Source organism: Sceloporus undulatus, chromosome 1 (genome assembly GCF_019175285.1).
Source record: "Sceloporus undulatus isolate JIND9_A2432 ecotype Alabama chromosome 1, SceUnd_v1.1, whole genome shotgun sequence".
NCBI lineage: Eukaryota > Metazoa > Chordata > Lepidosauria > Squamata > Phrynosomatidae > Sceloporus > Sceloporus undulatus.
In genome coordinates this window covers 271,689,269-271,710,079 of record NC_056522.1, presented here as the reverse complement: position 1 = coordinate 271,710,079, position 20,811 = coordinate 271,689,269, and the positions used below count along the sequence as shown (strand labels likewise).

General features: G+C 40.6%; 2 protein-coding genes across 6 annotated transcripts in view; one reads left to right on the top strand and one right to left on the bottom strand.

The window, feature by feature from the left end:
* HPS5 (HPS5 biogenesis of lysosomal organelles complex 2 subunit 2) overlaps positions 1-2,461 on the bottom strand; it is a 50,957-nt gene extending 48,496 nt beyond the window's left edge. Inside the window, exon 1 of one of the 3 annotated variants that reach the window (XM_042456385.1) lies at positions 2,312-2,461. The gene's annotated coding sequence lies outside the window, so the exon portion shown is untranslated. Of the gene's footprint in view, positions 1-1,925; positions 2,075-2,306 lie in introns of those variants that run through there. The other 2 variants (XM_042456394.1, XM_042456375.1) reach the window with 2 other exon arrangements.
* GTF2H1 (general transcription factor IIH subunit 1) overlaps positions 2,158-20,811 on the top strand; it is a 25,694-nt gene continuing 7,040 nt past the window's right edge. Inside the window, exons 1-11 of one of the 3 annotated variants that reach the window (XM_042456431.1) lie at positions 2,158-2,282; positions 2,417-2,499; positions 8,081-8,249; positions 9,299-9,491; positions 11,061-11,223; positions 12,878-12,971; positions 14,628-14,777; positions 15,920-15,999; positions 17,602-17,732; positions 19,700-19,787; positions 19,889-19,977. In XM_042456431.1, the coding sequence (XP_042312365.1) occupies positions 8,096-8,249; positions 9,299-9,491; positions 11,061-11,223; positions 12,878-12,971; positions 14,628-14,777; positions 15,920-15,999; positions 17,602-17,732; positions 19,700-19,787; positions 19,889-19,977 (1,142 nt within the window). In that variant the 5' untranslated portion in view covers positions 2,158-2,282; positions 2,417-2,499; positions 8,081-8,095. Of the gene's footprint in view, positions 2,283-2,416; positions 2,500-2,581; positions 2,780-8,074; positions 8,250-9,298; positions 9,492-11,060; positions 11,224-12,877; positions 12,972-14,627; positions 14,778-15,919; positions 16,000-17,601; positions 17,733-19,699; positions 19,788-19,888; positions 19,978-20,811 lie in introns of those variants that run through there. The other 2 variants (XM_042456422.1, XM_042456416.1) reach the window with 2 other exon arrangements.

The window sequence follows — 20,811 nt, the reverse complement described above, 5'->3', positions numbered from 1 at the left end:
TCCAAGCAAATCATATCTGTGACATGATAAACCTCTTGTTGATTTTATAGTCAGAAGAGACTTGTCTTGCAAGTTGGAAAAAGAGAGAGCAACTATTGTCCCAAAAGAGAGAAACTTTGCCACTGCATATAAAGCAAACACCACTCAGAGACAGAAACATGGTTCTTAGTTCCTCACGCTCAGTTACTACTTCCCTATCCTACTCACAGGCACAGATGAAGCCTTGAATAGGCAGTTAGGTAACAGCACAAAGGACACATCTGAGCCACAGAGTGCAGCTTTGTAGCAGCACATCTGGTGCAAAGTACTCCTAAAAGGACTATCCCAGAACCATTACTGGTTACCTATGAATAAGGAAGCAGCCTCTACGCTCTCAAAATTAGGCCATGTTTAGGACACCTCAGTACTGTAAAGATCATCTTAGCAGATTTTCAAAGCCATCAGCCAACATCATAGAGCAATTTGGGAAGAGCTAAACGCCTAAACAATTCAAGATTATAAATTATGTTTTCTATTTCAGCTGCACATGATTTTGAATATTTCACTGGCATGGCTAACCCTCCCTATGTTAGATAAATAAAAAGAAATCATGTTATTGTTGACCAAGTCTACAAAAGCTTACCCTGCAGCCTCTTCCACACAGTCTCAAAGGTGCTGCAAGAGCCTCTTGGATAATGATATTGCAGATCAGCATAGCTAAGACTCTTGAGTGTATAGTGCCATCGCATAGCAAACATATGCTGCATAATGGAAAGTGCTGAAGAGTCTCAAAAGACAATGAGGCTGTGCTTTATAGCCTATAGCAAAGCAAGATATAGGTCACTAGAAACTATGGGTCACCCTTAAGGAAATGGGTGTGCCACAAGACATGATACTGTAGTCCTTTGAATATTTCACCTGCATGGCTAACCCACTCTAAATTAGGTGCAGCAGCAACCCTTTGGATAATGATATTCCAGATTAGCCTGGCTATGTCTCTGAATCATTCTTGTCATAACCTGTACTCAGGACAGGAGGCTGCTGTCAGGACAGAACAAAGAGAAACAAAACAGTTGGCAAAAGGTTCAGGCAAGACTGCATGCTACTGCTATTATGTCCATTTAGCATCTATTTAGTCTATTTAACCAAGAACTTCATATGAAAAGCAAGACTATAGGCTTAGTGAAGAGAAAGTGTGAAAACTGGAGGAAGGAACATCAACAGCCAACAATGATCAATCAACAATATGCAAATAACACTATGTTACTATCAGAAGACAGCAAAGATTGGCCCAACTGCTGAAGAAGATCAAGGAAGGAAGCGCAAAGGCAGGTTAACCGCTGAGCATTAAGGAAAGCAGAAATGATGGCGAGTGGCAGTCAAGGAACCAGAGGACTAGGCAGCAGCTATGAAGGACTCCAGGAGATCCTGAGCTGAAACCTTTATGCATCACTTTATTCCATGCTTCGTTTAACACACTGTTTTAATTGTCCCATGTTTAATTGCCCTTCTGAGGGGGGTGGGGAGACCGGGCTGTTACACTGTGCAATGCTGGGATTCTGAATTGTATGCCGCTCCGGTTGGTTTTCTAACAGAGAAACAGATATTATTATGATTATTATGATGATTATGATTATATATCATGAATAGCAAAGGTCAGGATCGTCTGCACCATCGTTCGTACTTCACACTGTGGCTGTATGCGCACACCGGAATGGATGCAACCTGGCACCACTGTCAACTGCGTGGCTCAGTGCTGTGGAATTCTGGGAAATGCCAGAGCGCTGCTCCAGGAGGAGAGAAAGCGGGATGTCTGGCAAAACTACAGTTCCTATAATTCCAAAGCACTGAACCGAGGCAGTTGAGGGAGGCGTTAAACTGCATTAATTTCTGCGGTGGGTGAGGATACAGCAGGCACAATAAATGAACGAGGGGGGAGAACCTACCTCTGAGGATTGTCTTCCCTTGGGAAGACACCCAAAGCAGGCACCGAGGCCCCTGAGGAGGGATGACAGCTCCTGAAGAAGACGTCTCTGGGCCTCGCTCTGCCTCAACACTAACGCCGCCGCGTGACCGCCCCGCCCCCTCCGAAATACGTCACCAGATCCCGCGCGTCCCGCCCCCGTCACGTGACACGAGAGCGCGCGGGACAGACCCCGCGCACGCGCACGCACGCCCACTCCCTCCCTTCTCCCCCCTCCCCTTCGGGCCGTTGCTCGCCCAAGGTCTCCCCTCCCCCTCCTCCTCCTCCTCCTCCTCAGCGCGGCGGCGGCGACTTGGAACCGATCCGGAACCAACAAAAGGTAAAAGGAAACGATTCGCCCGACCTGACCTCACTCTTTGTCAGGCCTGTAGAGACGGAGGCGGGGTGGGAGGACCGAGCGTGTTATGGTCTCGTCACCCTTTCCCCTCCCTTTTTTATGCCCTCCTCCCTCAGGGGACTGTCATGGCGGCGGCGAGGAGAAGGAGGAACCATCACGTGACCAGGACGGCGCTCAAAGGTTTCGTCACGTGAGCGGGGTAAGCATCATGGCGGCGGCGGCGGCGTCACGTGACGCGGTTCGTTCCCCTCCCTTCCGTGTGTGTATATAGGAAAGAGAAAGTGCTGTGCTTCCGGTCACGTGTCCGTCCTCGGCCGAGCTCCGGCCGCCCGATGGCCCAGGGGCAGGCGGTCCTGGCTGCCGGTTAGCCCCCTCCGCCTTTCTGTCCGCCTCTGCCAGGCAGCGCTCCTCGGCTTGCCGGCCGGGAAGGAAGGAAGGACCGCGGGTGACAGGCCCGGGCCTCAGAGGCTGATCTCACGGTAAGGAGCCGGACAAGAGCGGCGGGGGTGAACCCACGCAGGCTGCATCCACACTGGAGACATCGCCCGGATTGGCCCCGCTTCCACTCGTTGCCTCGCTCGAGTTTGCTGTGGGCCCCGAGCGGAGCCATAGCCATGAGCCAGACAGCGAGTTAGAGCGGGGCCAAAGCGAGCTATGTCTCCCGTGCGGATGTCTTCTGGCTCTTCCCTCTCTCTCTCTCTCTCTCCCATCTTCTGGGCAGCCTCTCTCCATGGTTCCCCCTTCTTTATTCTGGTCCCAGGGGGAGAGTTGTAAAACTCTGTGGCACAAGTTCAGAAGAAGGGCCTTCTGCTGGCTTGGGAAGGGGCCATCTTCCCCCAGAGCCAGGGCTTGAAAATGGTTTCTAAAATGCTTAACTTCCAAATCGACCGTGCCATTCTGCGCAAGGGCTGTCACTTCGCAGCACCACAGATTTCATTATGAAGCCAAACTTCAGGGGATGCCAAGGCCAGACACTTAGACAATCAATCGGGCAAAGCGTACTTCCTTATGGAATTGTGTTTTCTCTAAATCCTGTTTTCACCAATTCCCAAGGGTCTGCTCTGTAGGTCAGATTCCTTAAAGGAAGATGCGGTGTTCCCTCCATAGCCATGGATCTGCCATCCACAGCTTCAGAATACGTAAAAACAAATGTATAAAGTCTAAAAAGCAAACCTAGATTTTGCCATTTTACGTAAGGGACACCATTTTACTACACCATTGCATTTAATGGGACTTGTGCATCCCTGTATTTTGGTATCCACAGCAGGGTCCTTGAAGCAAACCTTGGGGACACCAAGGGCCCACTATATCTGCTTCATTCCACAGACTCCGGTAGCCATCCTGCTTTAGGGTCCCTCTGTGGAAGTGAGCATTACAGCACTGCAGCTCCTGCCCTTCCTCCCCACACATACGTGCATATAGCCATCTTAGTGGTGTTTGCAAGTAAACAGTAAAGTGGCTCTTCAGATAGGCCCAAAGTGACCTGTAGCCCACCCATCTGTGTTGAGATATCTGTGACCTATACTGCTAATGTTTGTCCAGTTTTGTGTGCAGACGTAGGCTAGTGGCGTTCTGCAATTTTTCCCTAGAATCCTTACATAAAGGCTTGTGTGGATTTGCCATACACAGCCGGCCTTCCATATCCGCAGATTCAACCATCCAAGGCTTGAAAATGTTTTAAAATACAAACTTGTATAAATATAAATTCCAAAAAGTAATAGAAAAAAATCAAAGCTTGATTTTACCATTTTATATGAGGGGAACCATGTTGCTATCCCATCATTTATAATGGAGAAAGAAAATGATCAGAAGGAAAAAAGTAAAAGGGGATCTGGAGTAAACCCACGGTGGGTATAAAATAAATACTGGGCAATAGCAGTAGTGCTGCCAACCCTAAGGCAAAACTATCATGGTGTTTCCTTGGCAAGATTTGATCAGAGGAGGTTTGCCATGGCTTCCCCCTGAGGCTGAGAGCATGTGACTTGCCCAAGGTCACCTAGTAGGTTTCATGGCCAAATTGGGAATTGAACCCTGGTCTCAAACCACTGTACCACACTGGTTCTTTAAAAGGACACATATACAGAGAACTAAAAGAGCAACACAGAGGATAAGTGCAAATAGAGCTATGGACAAGGGCACTACAGTAATAAACAAAATGGGAAGCCATGAAGCACAAATATTCAGCAATGGGAAAAGGTCTGTAGCAGTGCCACCCATGTTATAGGTACAGGGATTGTGAGAAACATGAGCAAAGATAAAGTCAGACAGTAAGGTTTCAGGGACAGCCAGTAAACATAACCATAATATAAGTATATGTGTCTGCAGAGGCATAGGAAGAAGAAATTGATGCTTCCTGTATTCCATCATATAAACTAACTGACAACCTGCCAAAACAGGACTTCTTGGCAGTCATAGGCAGCTGAAATGTAGAGCAGATCAAAGATAGGTAGGAGACATGGGCTGGGTTCAAGAAACAAAGCAGGGCAGCCACTGATGGAGTTTTGTGAGGCCAACAATCTATTCATCGCAAACACCTTCATACAACTGGACAGCAGATTGTACACATGGACATCACTGAATGGTCAAGACAAAACCAAAATAGATTACATAATAGGTAACAGAAGATGGAGAAGCTCCTTTTTGCAGCAAAAACAAGACCAGGTGCAGACAGCCGCACAGACCATGAACTTTTAATATCCAAAATTAGAATAAAGTTGAAGAAGAACACTAAAACAATCACATGGCAAAATACTATCTGAAGAACATCCCAACAGAGTTTAAAGATAGTGTGAGAAATAGATTCATATTATTGAGCCTAGTTAACTAAGGACCAGAGGATTTATGGACAGAAGTTAGAGACATAGTCAAAGAGGAATGTAAAAAGACAATACAAGTGTCAGAAAGAAGGAGAACAAACAATGGATGTCAAATGAAATGCTTCAAGCAGTTAAGGAAAGATGAAAATGAAAGGGAGACAGGAATAGAGACATAGGGGCTTGACAGACCACCCCTAAGGGGCGCCCTGCAGCAGCCCCTTTTAGCACTGGGTTGGGGCCACTGCCAAGATCTGGCCTTTCCGCAGCACAAAAAACAGATCTTTTTTGTGCTGTGGAAAGGGTGCCATAGCCACCAGCGCCATGGCTTTTCAATGCTCCTTTGGCGCTGTGTCATCTGGACACTGCCCGCTGTGTGGTGAGGTGTCATGTTGGCATGGGGATGGAATTGGGGTGTGTATCGTGTGGAGGCACACCCCAAGGCCGGCCTTTATCACAGGTCTGTACACTCTGGAATTCAAAGAGGAATATAAAAAGAAATACCAGTGCCAGAAAGAAGAGAACAAACAATGGTTGTCAGATGAAATGCTTCGAGCAGTTAAAGAAAGATGAAAAACAAAAGGAAAGAGACAGGAATATAACCAGAATACTACTGTCCAACGGTTAGTGTGTAAGAATAAAGAGAATGACAGTCCGCCCTCCCCATGCGTGAGGGATCCGTTCCAGACACACACATATGGGGAAAGGAGTGTATGCTCAAGCCCCATTGAAAATAATGGGGGGCGCAGGGCACGCAAGTCATGTATGTGCCCCATTACTTCTGCCGGGGCTTGCCTTCCATGTAAGCTCAACACTGCAGAAGGCAAGCCTGGCTATGGAGCGGGCTGACTGTACTACAACAATCAATACAAAGAAACAGATCCTGGCAATAATAAAGGAAGATCAAGAGACCTTTTCTACAAAATCTGTTAATTAAAAGAGAAATTCAAGAAGTATTAGTGCCTTTTTAATGCCTTAAACTTCCAGTTGCTTACAAAAATGCTATCCATTGTATGCTATTCATTTGGGACAAAGCAAACATGAAAGGTGTTTTGTTGAAGAGTTGCTTTAACTAACCATATTTTTTTTAAATATAACTATTACGGTAATGATTATGTTCTGCACTATCACTTTCCTTAGAGCATGGGTGGAAAATGTTTAGCGCTACAGACCAGCATGATCAATGATGAAGGTGCAGTCTACCCACATTTGGAGAGCTGCACAGTTTCCATTCCTACTTTAAAGAAAAGGTGGTGAGGTTTTGGGAGGGGTTGTTGTTTTGATTTTTGGGCAAAGGAGAAGATTGCCATCTAGGAAACCTCCAAAGGGCCATGATCCAGCAGTGAGTCTGGCCAGCATATTGACCCTTGTTACTGTTGAAACAGGAAGATTTTCTCAGCTTTGAGTGCGGAGAAAACACACCTGGGAGGGAGTGAAAAAGACAGGCCCAGTTTCTATCAGGCCTAACTGAATTACTGTGACTGACATCGCTCTCTTTTATTGTATTGTATTGTATTTATTTTTTGTATTTTATTTTATTGTATTCTCTATATTTTTTATTGTTGTAACCTGCCCAGATTCCTTGTGATTGGGTGGTCTATAAATAAATCATCATTATTATATTATTTCTGATGAGCAAGTGATCAAAGCTTTTCTCTGCTTAAGGAGAGGGAGCAGGTTAAACAGCCTAAACGCCATGATAGAGATATGACAAATTATGTGTGGAGAACGTGGATGGAAAATAAGCTTTTCTTATTCTCCCATAGTACCAGAACCCAGGATCATTTACTAAATGGTGAAGATTCAAAGGGAATTACAACACTTCACACAGCTCATGGTTAAACTGTAGAATTTATTATCACATGATAGAGTAATGGTTTAAAACCATGCCCTTGGAAACAGCTCCAGAACATAAAAGATGCTACATCACAACCAAATCTATTAAAATGCCATGATGTTAACAGCTTTCAAGTTGACCTCAACTAATGGGGATGAGACATCTCCAAGACTTCCTGTCCTCCACTGCTCTGTTTTAAGTATTGTAGACTCATGCCCATGACCTTCCGAATTGAATCTAGCTATCTGCTGTGCTGTCTTCTCTTTCTCACTACTTTCCTAGTATTATTGTCTTCTCTAATGATAGGCCTTCTCATGATGTGTCAAAAGTGCAACAGCCTCAGTTTGATCATCTTAGCTTCCAGGGAGATTTTAGGCTTACTCTATTCACGGACCCATTTGTTTGTATTTTTGATTGTCCACTGTATCCTCACCACTCTTCTCCAGCACCACCAAATTTATTTTCTTCTTATCTACTTTCTTCACTGGCTAGCTCTCAAAATCCAACAATAATAAAATTGTTAACTACAATAACTCAGCATAATAGCTATAAAATCTATGTGGTTCAAAAAACTGGACTCTAACTATAATATGTTTATATACATATTTTCTATTTTACAGTTAGAGTCTTTATGTACAGATCAATGGGATTTCATGATATTCTTACTTTGAATTTCTGACTATTGTGGAATGCATGATTGCACTCGCTGTGATGACATAAGGAGTCTGAGCTGGAGGAAAATGAGGTCCCTTATAGATCTTGGAAAACAGTCAAAATGCAAAGGGAAAACATAAATTGAGGGAGAACAGGGTCTCTACAGAGCTAATGAATAAATTAGAGACATGTGTTATTTTGTAGGGTATGTCAGTAATCTAAGCTACTATCTTTTTTGTGGGGGGGAAAGAGGCAGAGAGCTATCATCTGCCACCATGCAAGAATTGTTTGATGAAACATACTCTACAGGCAAGCGGTTCAGTCTCCTGTATGGAGAAGATATTTAGATGAGGCCCCCAAAACAAAAGGGGCAGGGGCTGGAAGCCAGGATGGGACTCAATTACTAGTTATATGTTGGATGGACACTCTGTCTATGAAGAACAAATACCAAAAAATTATTATTATTTCTAATGCAGTGCTCTATAGCCATCATGGCAACATCATCTGAAGAAGTGTTACTAATAGTAAAGAAGGTACGTCAAAAGAAACAGGATGGCGCTCTTTACCTTATGGCTGAAAGAATAGCCTGGGCACCTGAGGGAAAAGACCGATTCACAATCAGCCATATGTATGCAGATATTAAATGTAAGTAACAATTCTATTAAATACCTAACACTTGTCTGAGCATGCAGCTTTTATTTATAGAATCATGCAAACCCTTTTATATACAATGCTAACTTCTCACCTAACAAGTACAAGAAACAAGAGCTAAATTTTTAAAAATTTTAATCGTTAATTTTTATTCTCAATCCAGAGGAAATGGAAAATTAACTTAAGACAAATATAAGAAGCTGAACAAATAACAAAGGATTGTAACAATATTCTGTACAAAAGAGATAAAAACACTGGAGGAAAATATCATTTCTGGGATGGAGAGTAAGGAAAGGATTTGAGTTGAATCAGGAGCTATGAAGGGGAAATTGTAGGAGCCATTTAATGTTAGCTACAAACAATAGATGCCCCCTAAGCATTCTCTCTGCATCTTGAACACCAGCTAACAAAAATACTAAGGCAAAGAAGCACAGAAGATTCTATCAAAAACTTCTGACAAAAATCAGTGTGCAAAGAGATCTTGTAGCATCTCTGAGACTAACTGAAAGAAAGAAGTTGTTAGCATGACCTTTCATTGACTTGAGCCTACTTTCTCAGATGCATGTAGGTAATAGGTTCAAGTCTACAAAAGCTCATCCTAACTATTTATTTCACTTAGTCTCAAAGGTGCTACAAGATTCTTTTGTATACCGATTTTTCAGACTTACACAGCTATGTCTTTGAATTCAGACAATATGTTCCTTACGATTAGAAAGTGTACCTGTCATTCATTCAAACCATTTGTTGTGCCTACTCCACCCTGAGTTTTTTCAGAGCATCAATACTTTAGATACTGATTTTAGAGGCAGACTTCTGTTTTTCTGAATACCCCATACATTGTGTGAGGTATACTTTAAATATGTGTACTTCTGAAGGAAACCCATTTCATCAGCTGAACTGGTTCAAAGAAACTTGATTGAGCTTTGGTTTCAGCTGAATCTTGTGCTCATACAACCCTGATTATAGGGCAGTTTCTTTGTTGTTATACGCAAATGAATGGGCAGAGAGATTTCTGTTAAGTAATTTATTTTCTTTAACTATAGGTCAGAAAATCAGTCCTGAAGGAAAAGCTAAGATACAGCTTCAGTTGGTACTTCATGCGGGAGACACAACCAACTTCCATTTTTCTAATGAAAGTACAGCAGTAAAAGAGAGAGATGCAGTGAAGGATCTTCTTCAGCAGCTGTTACCCAAGTTCAAGAGGAAAGCAAATAAAGAACTTGAAGAAAAAAACAGGTGACAATGGCTATATAATAAGAGAGCCCACTGTGCCTTTGATATACCAGCCTCCCTTTTAATTCTGTGCGGCTGAAGCCTTGAGAGATGCCTAGCCATTTTGTAAAAGAAGCATCGCTTGCTTTTTTAATAGTGCAAAGTTGTGGGGACAGCACAATTGTTACTTTTATAGAGTGTAATGTATTTTGAATTAGCATATATAGTTTAGTTTGAAATCATTGACAATATATATGTAGAAGGCCAAGGGAACAGTGAATGATTGCCTTCATCATTAAAATACACTCTGGGTCCGTTCACACTACAAAATAGCTTGGTGAGGAAACCGGTTATCTCGGGGTCATTCACACTGACACCAAGTAGACTCAGTTGGGGGGGGGGGGCTAGCAACAAAAAACATTTAACCCAGTTCTTTTGGAGCCAGGGATTTTACCACATCTTTTCAAAAGAACTGGACTTTTTTTAGCCAGCCGCAAATGGTAACCTGCTATTGATTCAATTCAGAGCACAGGAAGGGAAAGGTTAATGTGCAGGGGGCAGATCAAGCATGTGCCATTGTTTTCCCCTTTCGGCACTCAATTTTGGGAGTGAAAAAAGCAGCTCCAGAAATGAAGTGGATTCAAACTTCCTGTGATTGCTAAAGTGGTCTCTTTAAAGCCCAGCCCAGTTGTTGTTTTTTTTTCTCTTCTGCAATCTCCCTGTATCTGCACCGATGGCTGATTGCCAGAGCTTACCAAAGCCAGGGAGTGGGATCTTCTAAGAATATCATTAGATGGTGTGTTTTTTAAAAAATAAAAATATTTTTTATAGCTTATGCACATTTCCTATTGCGTGGCCACAGTAGTTTAAATACTGACACCATTGGTATGTCAAAGGTGTGCATGATTTGATTGACTTTTTTTTTTTAAAAAAACTGTCAATGGAGATGGGGGTTAGAGGGCATTTCCTCTTTCCTAAGAAATAAAACCATAGCAGACTCCACTTCCAAGTTGGTGCAAATAAAGCTCTTCCACACATACTATATTGCATTTATACCCCGCACTTAAACCCATGGGGTTTCTTGACTTGAGAGAGTGTGACTTCCCCCAAGGCGAACCTATCCCAGGGGTTACTTGGCAAGGGTTGTTCAGCGGAGCTTTCCATCACTATCCTCTGAGGCTGAAAGAGGGGGGGGATTCCCCCAAACATTGTAACATAGATGCGCATCATTTGACAGTTTTTTTAAAAACTAGAGAACAGTAGAAAAATCAGCTTCATTTTAAATTGATACAAATGGTAATGTGAACGACGTCAACAGAGTTACATGGACAGCTTCGATCATGGCAAACATAGTGAACTTTGATTCGGTATCGCATCAATCATGCGATCCGGATATATTCAGCTCAAAAACGTAAGTGTGAATGACCTCTGTGACATACAGCTTTACCATGTTTTTCAAAGGTTATAACTTCTGAAGTCCTTGCAAAATATTGTTGCTTTAAAAATATATTCATTTCTAACATGCACATAAAATCTAGTTCCTATACTCGAAGAAACATAACATTCAAATAGCTTTAAATCTTCTCTTACCAGAATGCTGCAAGAAGATCCTGTTTTGTTTCAACTTTATAAAGATCTTGTTGTGAGTCAGGTGATCAGTGCTGAAGAATTCTGGGCCAATCGTTTAAGCATGAATGCCATGGATAATTCTGTAGCATCTAATAAGCAGGATGTGGGCATTTCTGCTGCTTTTCTGGTATGTTCACTGAGTTGTGTATATACTATTTATTTAACAGAAAACAATTTTCATCTGGTATTTACTGTAAGCTCTGGTTGAGATAGAATCTAAACCATAGTTGTCAATATTCTGAAACACGCCTACTGTAGTAATTATTGTCTCTTCTAAAGTGAATTACAATAAAAATTCTGCCATGTTTTAATAGGTACTGATATTTAAATAGATGTTTAATGCCTTTCAATGTTGTTCAACTGTTGGTGCTTGTTACGTACTCTGGAGGACTGCAGAAACCTTTAAAATGTGTTTTTGGTTCTGCAGAGGTCTGCAGAGTATAGAAAAATCCATATTCTGCTGGAATTTGAGACTGAACTATACCGTTTGATCTGACCCTACGATTTCAGTAATAGTTTCTCATACTTCATAGGAGGGCACTCCAGAAGGTTCCAATGTTTCTGTCATATAAAATGTGGTAAGAAGAACCCTGGAACATACACAAAATTTCATTGCCAAAGAGAGAAGCTTCACCTTCAGCCTCTGCACCCCACCCAATTATAGTCAGCCCTCTGCATAGGCGGACTTGCCTTCCATGGCTTTGAGCTTACGCAGAAGGCAAGGCCCATTAGAAGTAATGAGGCACGTACCCACGCCCTGCGCACCACTGCATGCACATGCCTAATTATTTCCTATGGGGCTTGAGCATACGGTCTTTTCTCCATACATGGGGGAGTCCAGAACGGATCCCCCGCATATAGGGAGGGCAGACTGTATATCGTACCATTTCCCAGCTCTTATTTCTAATGTCTATCTATTGTCAATGAACCTGTATTTAGTTAATATAATTGCAGCACCCAAAAACTATTTTATGAACCTGTACCTAAGACAACATATCCAAGGCTAATTCACTGATCTAATGTGTTATGTCTCCTTCTAATAAATTACTCTCCTAATTGTTTATAAAATGGTAGTGATGGAAATGATTATGATGATTACAATTACGATTACTAGCTATATTTTACACCCTGCCTTTTTCCCAAATTGGGACTCAATGCAACTTACAAATTAAAATGATTACAAGTCATATTAGTACTTTGCAGTGGTCTTTGCCAGCTTTGACTTCTGTAGGAGAAAGTGGCTGGCCACATTTTTTGTGCCATGACAACAGCCCAGCTAGATTACTGAATGTGTGAGGTTGAGACTTCCTTTTAAAGAGCATCACAAAAATCAGCTGATTCAGAATGCAACAGTCAGAAGACTGAATCTGAGTATTAGGAACACATAATGTGTCTTTCACCAGCTTCTGTTTTTTCCCATGTTCCATACACACATTCTTTGAAAGTACCAAAAAATGTAGAATACCTTTGTATCACATAAGACGAGACTAAAGTTGAAAGAAGAACATCAAATATAAAAAATGTGCAAACATATGTAAACAGTCAGATGAAGAAAACATTGGATATTATGGTTTCACTATGAGATGTTTATTCATTTTTCTGCTACATCTATGCATTTTGTCTTTAACAATATTAAAATGTAATTTAAGTTTACATCAAAAGAATAGTTACGATGTGTCAAGAACCATACTCCTCTGTGACAAATAGCATGTACATAGTGTGTTTCATATGACTGACACAACAGTCTCTTTTCTAACATTCTCTGTGTTTTAATTTTGCAGGCTGATGTTCGACCTCAAACAGATGGATGCAATGGCCTAAGATATAATTTGACATCAGATATAATTGAATCTATATTTAGGACTTATCCTGCTGGTACGTGATCTATTTAATACAGAGTTATATGTCATACTTTCCTCTGCACTTTAGATGCTTGTTAGAAGATACTTTCCCTTCCAGTTTCCCTTCCAATTCTTCTCTGAGGTCATTAATCCAGGATTACCCAGTGTGAAGAAATAAAAAATATTGCTGCATTGTTTCAGAAATAAAATTGCTGAGTTAATGATTGCAGCTGTCTTATACTTGATTCTTTCTTATTTCTCTTATTTCTCCCCATTACATTTCCATACTCCTCTTTACTATTTCTTATGACTAGGAAAGTTGTATCTTGGCCTCAGGTCACTAGGAGGAAGAGTTTGAGCCCTCCACCACATTAAAAGCAGTTACATAATGAGATGATTTTTCAAGTGATCCTGTTAATATTAATAGATATCATTGTCTTTTGTTCCAAATACCAAGTTGTCAGTTTAATTTCCAATTTCTGTTTCCAGTTTTATTTTTAAAATATGTACCTGGTATCCAGGAATACATGGAGCCTTGGGTCAGCTATCTTATGAAATAATAAATTAAACCACTCAAGCTATTCATGTAAGTGGTTTAAGCCTATGGCTTCTGAATGGTGAATGGCATCAACCATTTGTCCTGTAGAACCTTATCCACTGGGCCCTTCCCTTACGCAGGGGATCCATTCCAGAACCCCCCACCCACCCACATAAGGGGAAAAATGAAAACAATGGTACACGTGCATGCACTGTGGGTGTGCATGCCATTGTTTTTCCCACTCCATGGCTTCAGCAGAAACTGAAAGCTGTGTATGGCGTGGGTGCACTTTAGTTAAGTCATCACAGATGCAGGTCAGCCTGACAAATTAATCAAACTCCTTTTACTGGTCAGAGATTAACCAAGCTATGAACAAAAGTCTAGTATGCTAATAGGAGATTTAGAACTTGTTGAATGATTCTTCCTGTGTTTTTTCCAAGACTAACTCTACCATTAGAGTGAGGCAGCTTTCTCAGGTAGATGATGCTAGGGAAGTAAATTGTCAGTGGCAGCACCCTATTCTCACTATTGTCATTGTCCTCAGCCAGTATCATAACAGCTATTGCTGATCTGACTAGCCATTTGCCTAGTTGCCCTCTCTAAATATATCACAAATAAGAATGTTGGGAAAGACTGTTGACTGAACAAAAGCAGGCACAGATGTGACCAGACTCAATACATACATCAGACGGGTTTACATTGTTTTATGGATGTGATCCATGCTGAAAACACCCATCACATTGCATGTGGGGTACAAGTACATACCAGGCAGAACAGCGAATAAGCAACATTAAGGTGTTGAAGCACAAAGTTGTGTGTGCAGCACAGCTTGTCCTGCACACCTTAAATGAGCTTACTCTAATTGTGGGAAATACTGCCCCAACACCAGTACTGAAGTTAGACTCCTTGCTCAACTACACTTTTTTATACAAGGAATGAGATGGTGTATTATTTTTTGCCGCAGTCAACAGCAAATCTAGGTTCAGCATTAGTTTATTCCTATTGAATAATGATTTTTATCACACACTAACATGTATTCCTTGTATGCTGTACTTCACTCTAAACTCAAATTATCTGCATATAATTTTTTTCAATAAATATTGAAATTTCATATTCTGTAGCTTCTAATTCTTATATTTGTCATGTTTACAGTAAAACTGAAATATGCAGAAAATGTTCCTCACAAAATGACGGAGAAAGAATTCTGGACACGATTCTTTCAATCTCACTATTTCCATAGGGATAGGTTGAATGCAGGATCAAAAGACCTTTTTGCAGAATGTGCCAAAATGGATGAAAAGGGTATGTTCTTAATACTTGTTCTCTAAACAGGAGAAATTGATTTCTAGACAAATTTGTCAGCTTTTGTAATTTTAAAACAGAGATAACATCAGCTAAATATTATCCCTATAATGAACTTCTATTGAGATTACTAAAATATTTGCTGCCAAATTATTTAACTTTCAATTTCTCTTTCAGTATGCATGCCTGTGCACATACACCAATTCTTGGTATTTAGAAATATTGAACTTGAACATAAGCACTGAGTCAACGTTGAGTTTTTTAAAATGTTGTATCTAATTTTATTAGAAATTTAAATGTTCTAAGTTTGGGCATGTTTAAGTACTGTATGCTATTAGAAACAAGTGGCTTTCTGAGTGTGCTGGCAGTCTTGGTTTAACAATTTGTGGCCTTGAGCTGAACTAGAACTCTGTTCAATCACAGTTAAAGTATTCAGGGGTCTTGCCAGGTTTGGCAGGCTCTGTACTTTGTGGGATCCGCTTAATATAAATTTATAGGGAGTGGAGGAAGTGATAGGTAAATCATACTCAGCTACCATTGGGAATTGCTGAGCAAAGTGACTGCAGCAGTTGCCTTCGGATACACAAGTGGTTCTCTAAGATAGTCTTCCCAGTATACCATGGAACACCCACCGAGAAGCTCAGCATTGAAGAAATTAGCTTCTTAGGAACTGGCAGCTTTCTTTCCAGATGGTGACTCACTTCTCTGTCTTACACCTGTCACCTGTGCACAGCCCAGAAAAAAGTGCACTATCAGCTGAAACAGACTGGCTCAAAATGCCAGCTTCCCAGAGGCTTGGGGACATGGCATGCCGGCTGCCCACACGTGGGCTGGCTTCATGGCACTCTGGCGGCACGGCATTTACATGCCACTCGAGCACTGTAAAGCCATGACAGGGAGGGAAAAGCTGGCTTTTTACTGGCTCAAAAAGGAGCAGCATTTTGCTATTTCTTTTTGGGCAGGCAAAAAGCCGGATTGGGCCACAATATATGGCTGCCGAGGCCCCAACCTGGCTTCCTCAGTGATGGCTTCAAGCTGCCCCTTTGGGGCAGTCGGTTTCACCCCTTAGGCGGAATAACTGTGTAGTGAAACAAGAAGACTCAGACCATGTTCTTAAAAATAAACATGTTTTATTCATCTAGGTTTAAAAACTATGGTGTCTCAAGGAGTGAAAAATCCTTTATTAGATTTAACAGCCTTGGAAGATAAATCATTGGATGAAGTAAGTACAACTGATTTAAAACTGTAAAAAAAAAGCATAATATATCAAGAGTAAAAAGAAAGTGTATTACCAGGGTTTATGCCATGGAAAATGTGCTGCATTCTGGCAAACATGCCAAGCCCCAGCTTTCAACACTACGGAGGTGGATGGTATTGGCCCTGCATTTCTGTAGTGGTCTTCGTCCTTTCTCCAGTTCCAGGGTGCAGCTGGTTAAGTCCCTATTTCTTTATTTTATCCTCTTGTCAGATGTATTAGTTCCAAACTTCCAGCTTCTGTCAGAACTGTTTCTCTTCTCTACCCACTTCACTATAAGCTCTCTTCAAAACTTTCAATTGAATCTCTTTGATCAAATAATTTTATAGGCTGAGCCCTGAAGAGAACAAACTCATTTCCTTTTTAAAAAATAAATTTTACCAACATAAAATTTATTGTACATGCATTTCTGAAATCATTATAGAATTATTATTAATTTGAACATTTCCATACATAACTTCCTTAACATTTCATCTTCAACATAGAATAGCTTTACTTCTCTAATAACCAAATCCCAATATCTGATTAGTATATAGTAAATCTATGTATGAACCTTGTCTTTTAAGTAATACTAGCTTTATGATTTATAAATCGTGAGCCTAAACTCAGTAATAAAGATATCTTTTTATTCCGTTTATGTAGGGGGGGTTGTGTGTGTGTGTGTTAATGTTTATCCTTTAAGTTATTCATCCAGTTATATATAGCAAATGCCTTTCCTGTGTTTCACATTAGGGAAGATGCAGGGGCCTTTTGACCACAGGATTTTAGTGTGGTTGCCAAAGCCTGTCAGAGTGTGGACCTCCCTGAATTGTAATCTACAGTTGGTTAATGCAGTAGACCATTAACAAATGTTCGGTGAATTCTTAGTGCTGCTTTTCTTGGAAAGAACACTACAATATATGTGTTGGTCTGATCTTCCAAAGCACATATTCTAAGGCAAAAGTGTATATTTGATTCACTTCTCAGTTCAGTTAATTGCCAGGAGATCTTGAGTGTATGTTATTGCTTTGTAAAACATGGTAGTCTCAGGGAAATATAGAGTATACACAAAAGACAAGTTCACAGTAATGTAGAACTAACTCTTGTCTGAATAATGGTAGATGAGCCTTTTTCATGTTTCAGGGAAAACGTGCGTGTACATTTTCCACTAATTTCGTTGAGTAGCAGGGAAGTATCATGACTGAACTTCAGTTTCCTCCATCAAAATAATGCTTGTCATTGAACAATTATGATTTGGGCACTACTGTAGTAGCATGGTGTTTGGAAAGCATGGGCTAATTGTACACACCTCGATAAGCACTACAAGATTTAACATGTGGAATCTGATTCACCAGTAGTGATCCTTTGCAGAATTCTGTTATATTGAAGCAGTGAAATATTACTGTGTAAATGGCTTTATGTTGGTCAGTCAGACACAGAAAAGTGAATCCTCTTAAGAACTTTTGTCATGACATCTACTCTATACAACATTGCAAAGCTAATAGTTCAGTTATTCTCACTTGAAATCTTTCCCCATATCCCATGATACAGAACATCTTGCTCAACATCTCATAATTGCTTTCTTTGCAGGGTTATGGTGTTTCCTTGGCACCTTCCACATCCAGCTCTACCAAATCAATAAAGGAGAGTAGCAATGCTGCCATTATAAAACGCTTTAACCATCACAGTGCCATGGTTCTTGCAGCTGGGCTCCGAAAACAGTAAGTTAGGCACAGAGCAATTCCCAGACTAAATGTAAGAGCTGTAGTGCTGGAAGCAACCTCCTAATCAGCCAATTCCCAAAGCATTCAGAAATGAAGTGGGCAGGGTCCATCATCTTGAAATACTTCTGATCATTTCCCCAAGTTTATAGTATATTGAAAGCAAATAATAAAAGAAACCTGATGCCTGAAAAACTATGTGAATACCATACTGACATTGCATATATTAGCCACTAAGAAGCAGAGGAAAGTTCCACACTTCAGTATTATGGGTTTTCTCAGATAATTATTTAATTAAGACATAGTGCCAACCCATGCTTTGGCAACCAAGGAGTGCTAAGTAGTGTTCTGAAGTATTTAATTCCTTTTCATGCATGGTTTTCCTTCATCACTTCTTAGTTTTTGCTGACCAGAGTTTGCTGTGGCATCATAATTGGCAAAGTATATTTACTGCCTTTCTTCTAAATCATGGTTCACAAATTAATTTTTGTGATGGTGACACTTGGCTTGATGCAAACCACTATATTTTTGCCAGTCAAGTCATCAAAACAAACCATGGGCAACAAATTCCTGGAAGAAGAAAAAAAGTAGAAGAAAGGAATGGATACTCATCCCTTACCTTATAGAGCTTCTTGATCAAAACAAAATCTCCGCGTATGAGGTACTGTCATAGAGTATATTTGAGATTTTGAGTAAAGGATTGTGTAGTTAACACCCCTTGCTCAAAATTCCTCTGCATAGAAAATGTCTGAAAGAATGCTAAACTAGCTTCATTCTCAGTGACACCAAGCTTTCTACATGTATCAATTATTTTATGTGTGGGAACATGCAAACATGCAGTCCCTACCTGCAGCTTGAAACAGAGTCAAGGACCAATATTACCTTACATTATGCTGGTCTGTGACCGTAATAAATTTATCTATATTATCTTACTAGAATCTTTGGTTGTTAGTACAATTTTCTCCCACTCAAGACCGGCTAATTGGTTCTCAGATTGTGTACCATCCAAGCATTGTTCGTACCTAAACTTGCTTGGTTTCAGCAAAATGGTTTCTTCGTGTGTCCTGATGGTTTAGACATTGACTCGCTTGGAGTTTTTGTTTTATATTTGCTGAAGGGCAGAAGTACAGCTCAATGGGATATAAAGTTTTTGCATGTAGTTAGGAGTTGGCTTTGTGAGAAGGGTCCTGAAGACTTTGTTGCAGGCAGTCTATGGTATGTTTTGGATTGTTTTTTTTAAAAAATTAAAATATGATAATGGTAGAGGAGGGTCTTCAGATATAAGTGTTTAAAGCCCTATATAACAGCATAATGTAGTTCAAACTGCATATGGTACACCCTTGTTCTTATGGAAAATAGAGGGTTGTTAGTGGGAAGGAATCCCTGAAATGAATGTAGTAGTGGTGGTAAGGAATAACTCACAGTCCCTCTTCTTGCTACATGTTGTCTTTACTGTTTTGTTCCTTTCTGCCCTCTTGTTATCTGGGTGATGCAGAGAACCAATCCACAACCCTGTGGAGAGAAATAACAAGAGACAGATGGGTTCTTCAGATAGTAATCAACATCCTCTTCTCTGGTGCCTGAAGAGCCCATCTGTCTTTTGTTATTTCTCTCCACAAGATTGTGAATTCCTCCTCTAGACATCCAAGAACGACTGTTCATAGTGTGTACCAGCAGCTTGTCCTCTGCATGTTTACTTCTGTATTCCCGTGTTTGTCATGCAGGCATTAACTTCAATGTGTTATAAGGAGCTTTTCAGACACCCTCATACCACAAGGCTCCTTCCCAAAGATTATCCTCTAGTAGAGAATCCCATGGATTCAGGAGGAGATGTTCTTCTTACATGTGCCCAGGGAATGCACTTGTAAATAGTCAAGTAGTGACACCCATCCTGCATGTAAATCTATGTGAACTTTTGTTGAATAATTCGAGAGAATCTAATAAAAAACTTAACTCGTGGTTTTCAGAGAAGCACAAGGTGATCATTACAGTGAGACCAGCAGTATAGATGGAAACTCCAGGGATTCAGATTTCTTTCAGCCACCAGTAAAAAAGGTAAGGCTATGAGTTCACTTTCTAAAAGAAGACTACGACATGACACAGTTCCTGCTTTGTTGAAGAGTTTTGTAGAGCAGTGACAGTATTTTATCTTTCAGGTAAAGCTGCAAGAATCCATTGAATATGAAGATTTAGAAAACAACAACAGCATTAAAACTATTGCACTAAACCTAAAGAAATCAGATAGGTATGTTCTGCTGGCAAAATTAAATATTTTGATTGCTTTAATCACAACTGTTCCAAAATGTAGTTGCTCATTGTCCCCACTGGCCTATCCTCAGACAAATACAAGTATTTTTAAAACAAAATAATCATACTTAAGAATTCAGAGAAAGTGGCAGGGAGAGGAGGCTGCAGTATCTTTTAGTTGGATCTCCATATGGAAGACAGAGCACTTCAGAACACTGAGAAAAATGAAACTAAATCCAGAGACTCTTCTGCTTGTGAGCGAATAAAAACATGTGAATGCTATAGAACTAATATATTTCTGCTCAAACTATTCTGTATATCATTTTACAAGCACCTGTAGAAATGTACTTGTAGGTGTTTTCCTTCCACAACAGTCTTGAGGTGAATCCTTCTTTATTTACTAAAATAATTGGATGAATTGCAGTTAATTATAGTTTCCTCGCTTTTCTGATTTTTTAAAATAGTTTTCTGAACATTTAATTGTTTTGGTCTCCCATCCAAGTACTAACTAGAGCTGATCCTGGTTAGCTTCCAAGTTCAGATGGTTCCTGGTGACTAGATTATTTAGGCAGAGCAGATTACAGATCAATGAAAAAGAGAGAGAATCCCTTCATTCAGATTTAGAATGTAAGAAACACTCCCCCCCCCAAAAAAAAAAGTGAGGAGTATGAGGAGGGAATAATGAACAAACAAAATTGAGTTCTTAGAACAACCTGCTGGGATGGAAACAGTTTGAGGAGTCTAGGGAGCCCATCCTTTTGGGGCCTTGAACCTATTTATTTCTTTAAATGTGCTGTAGCAAAACCACAAAAAGATGTGGCATCTTCCCCAC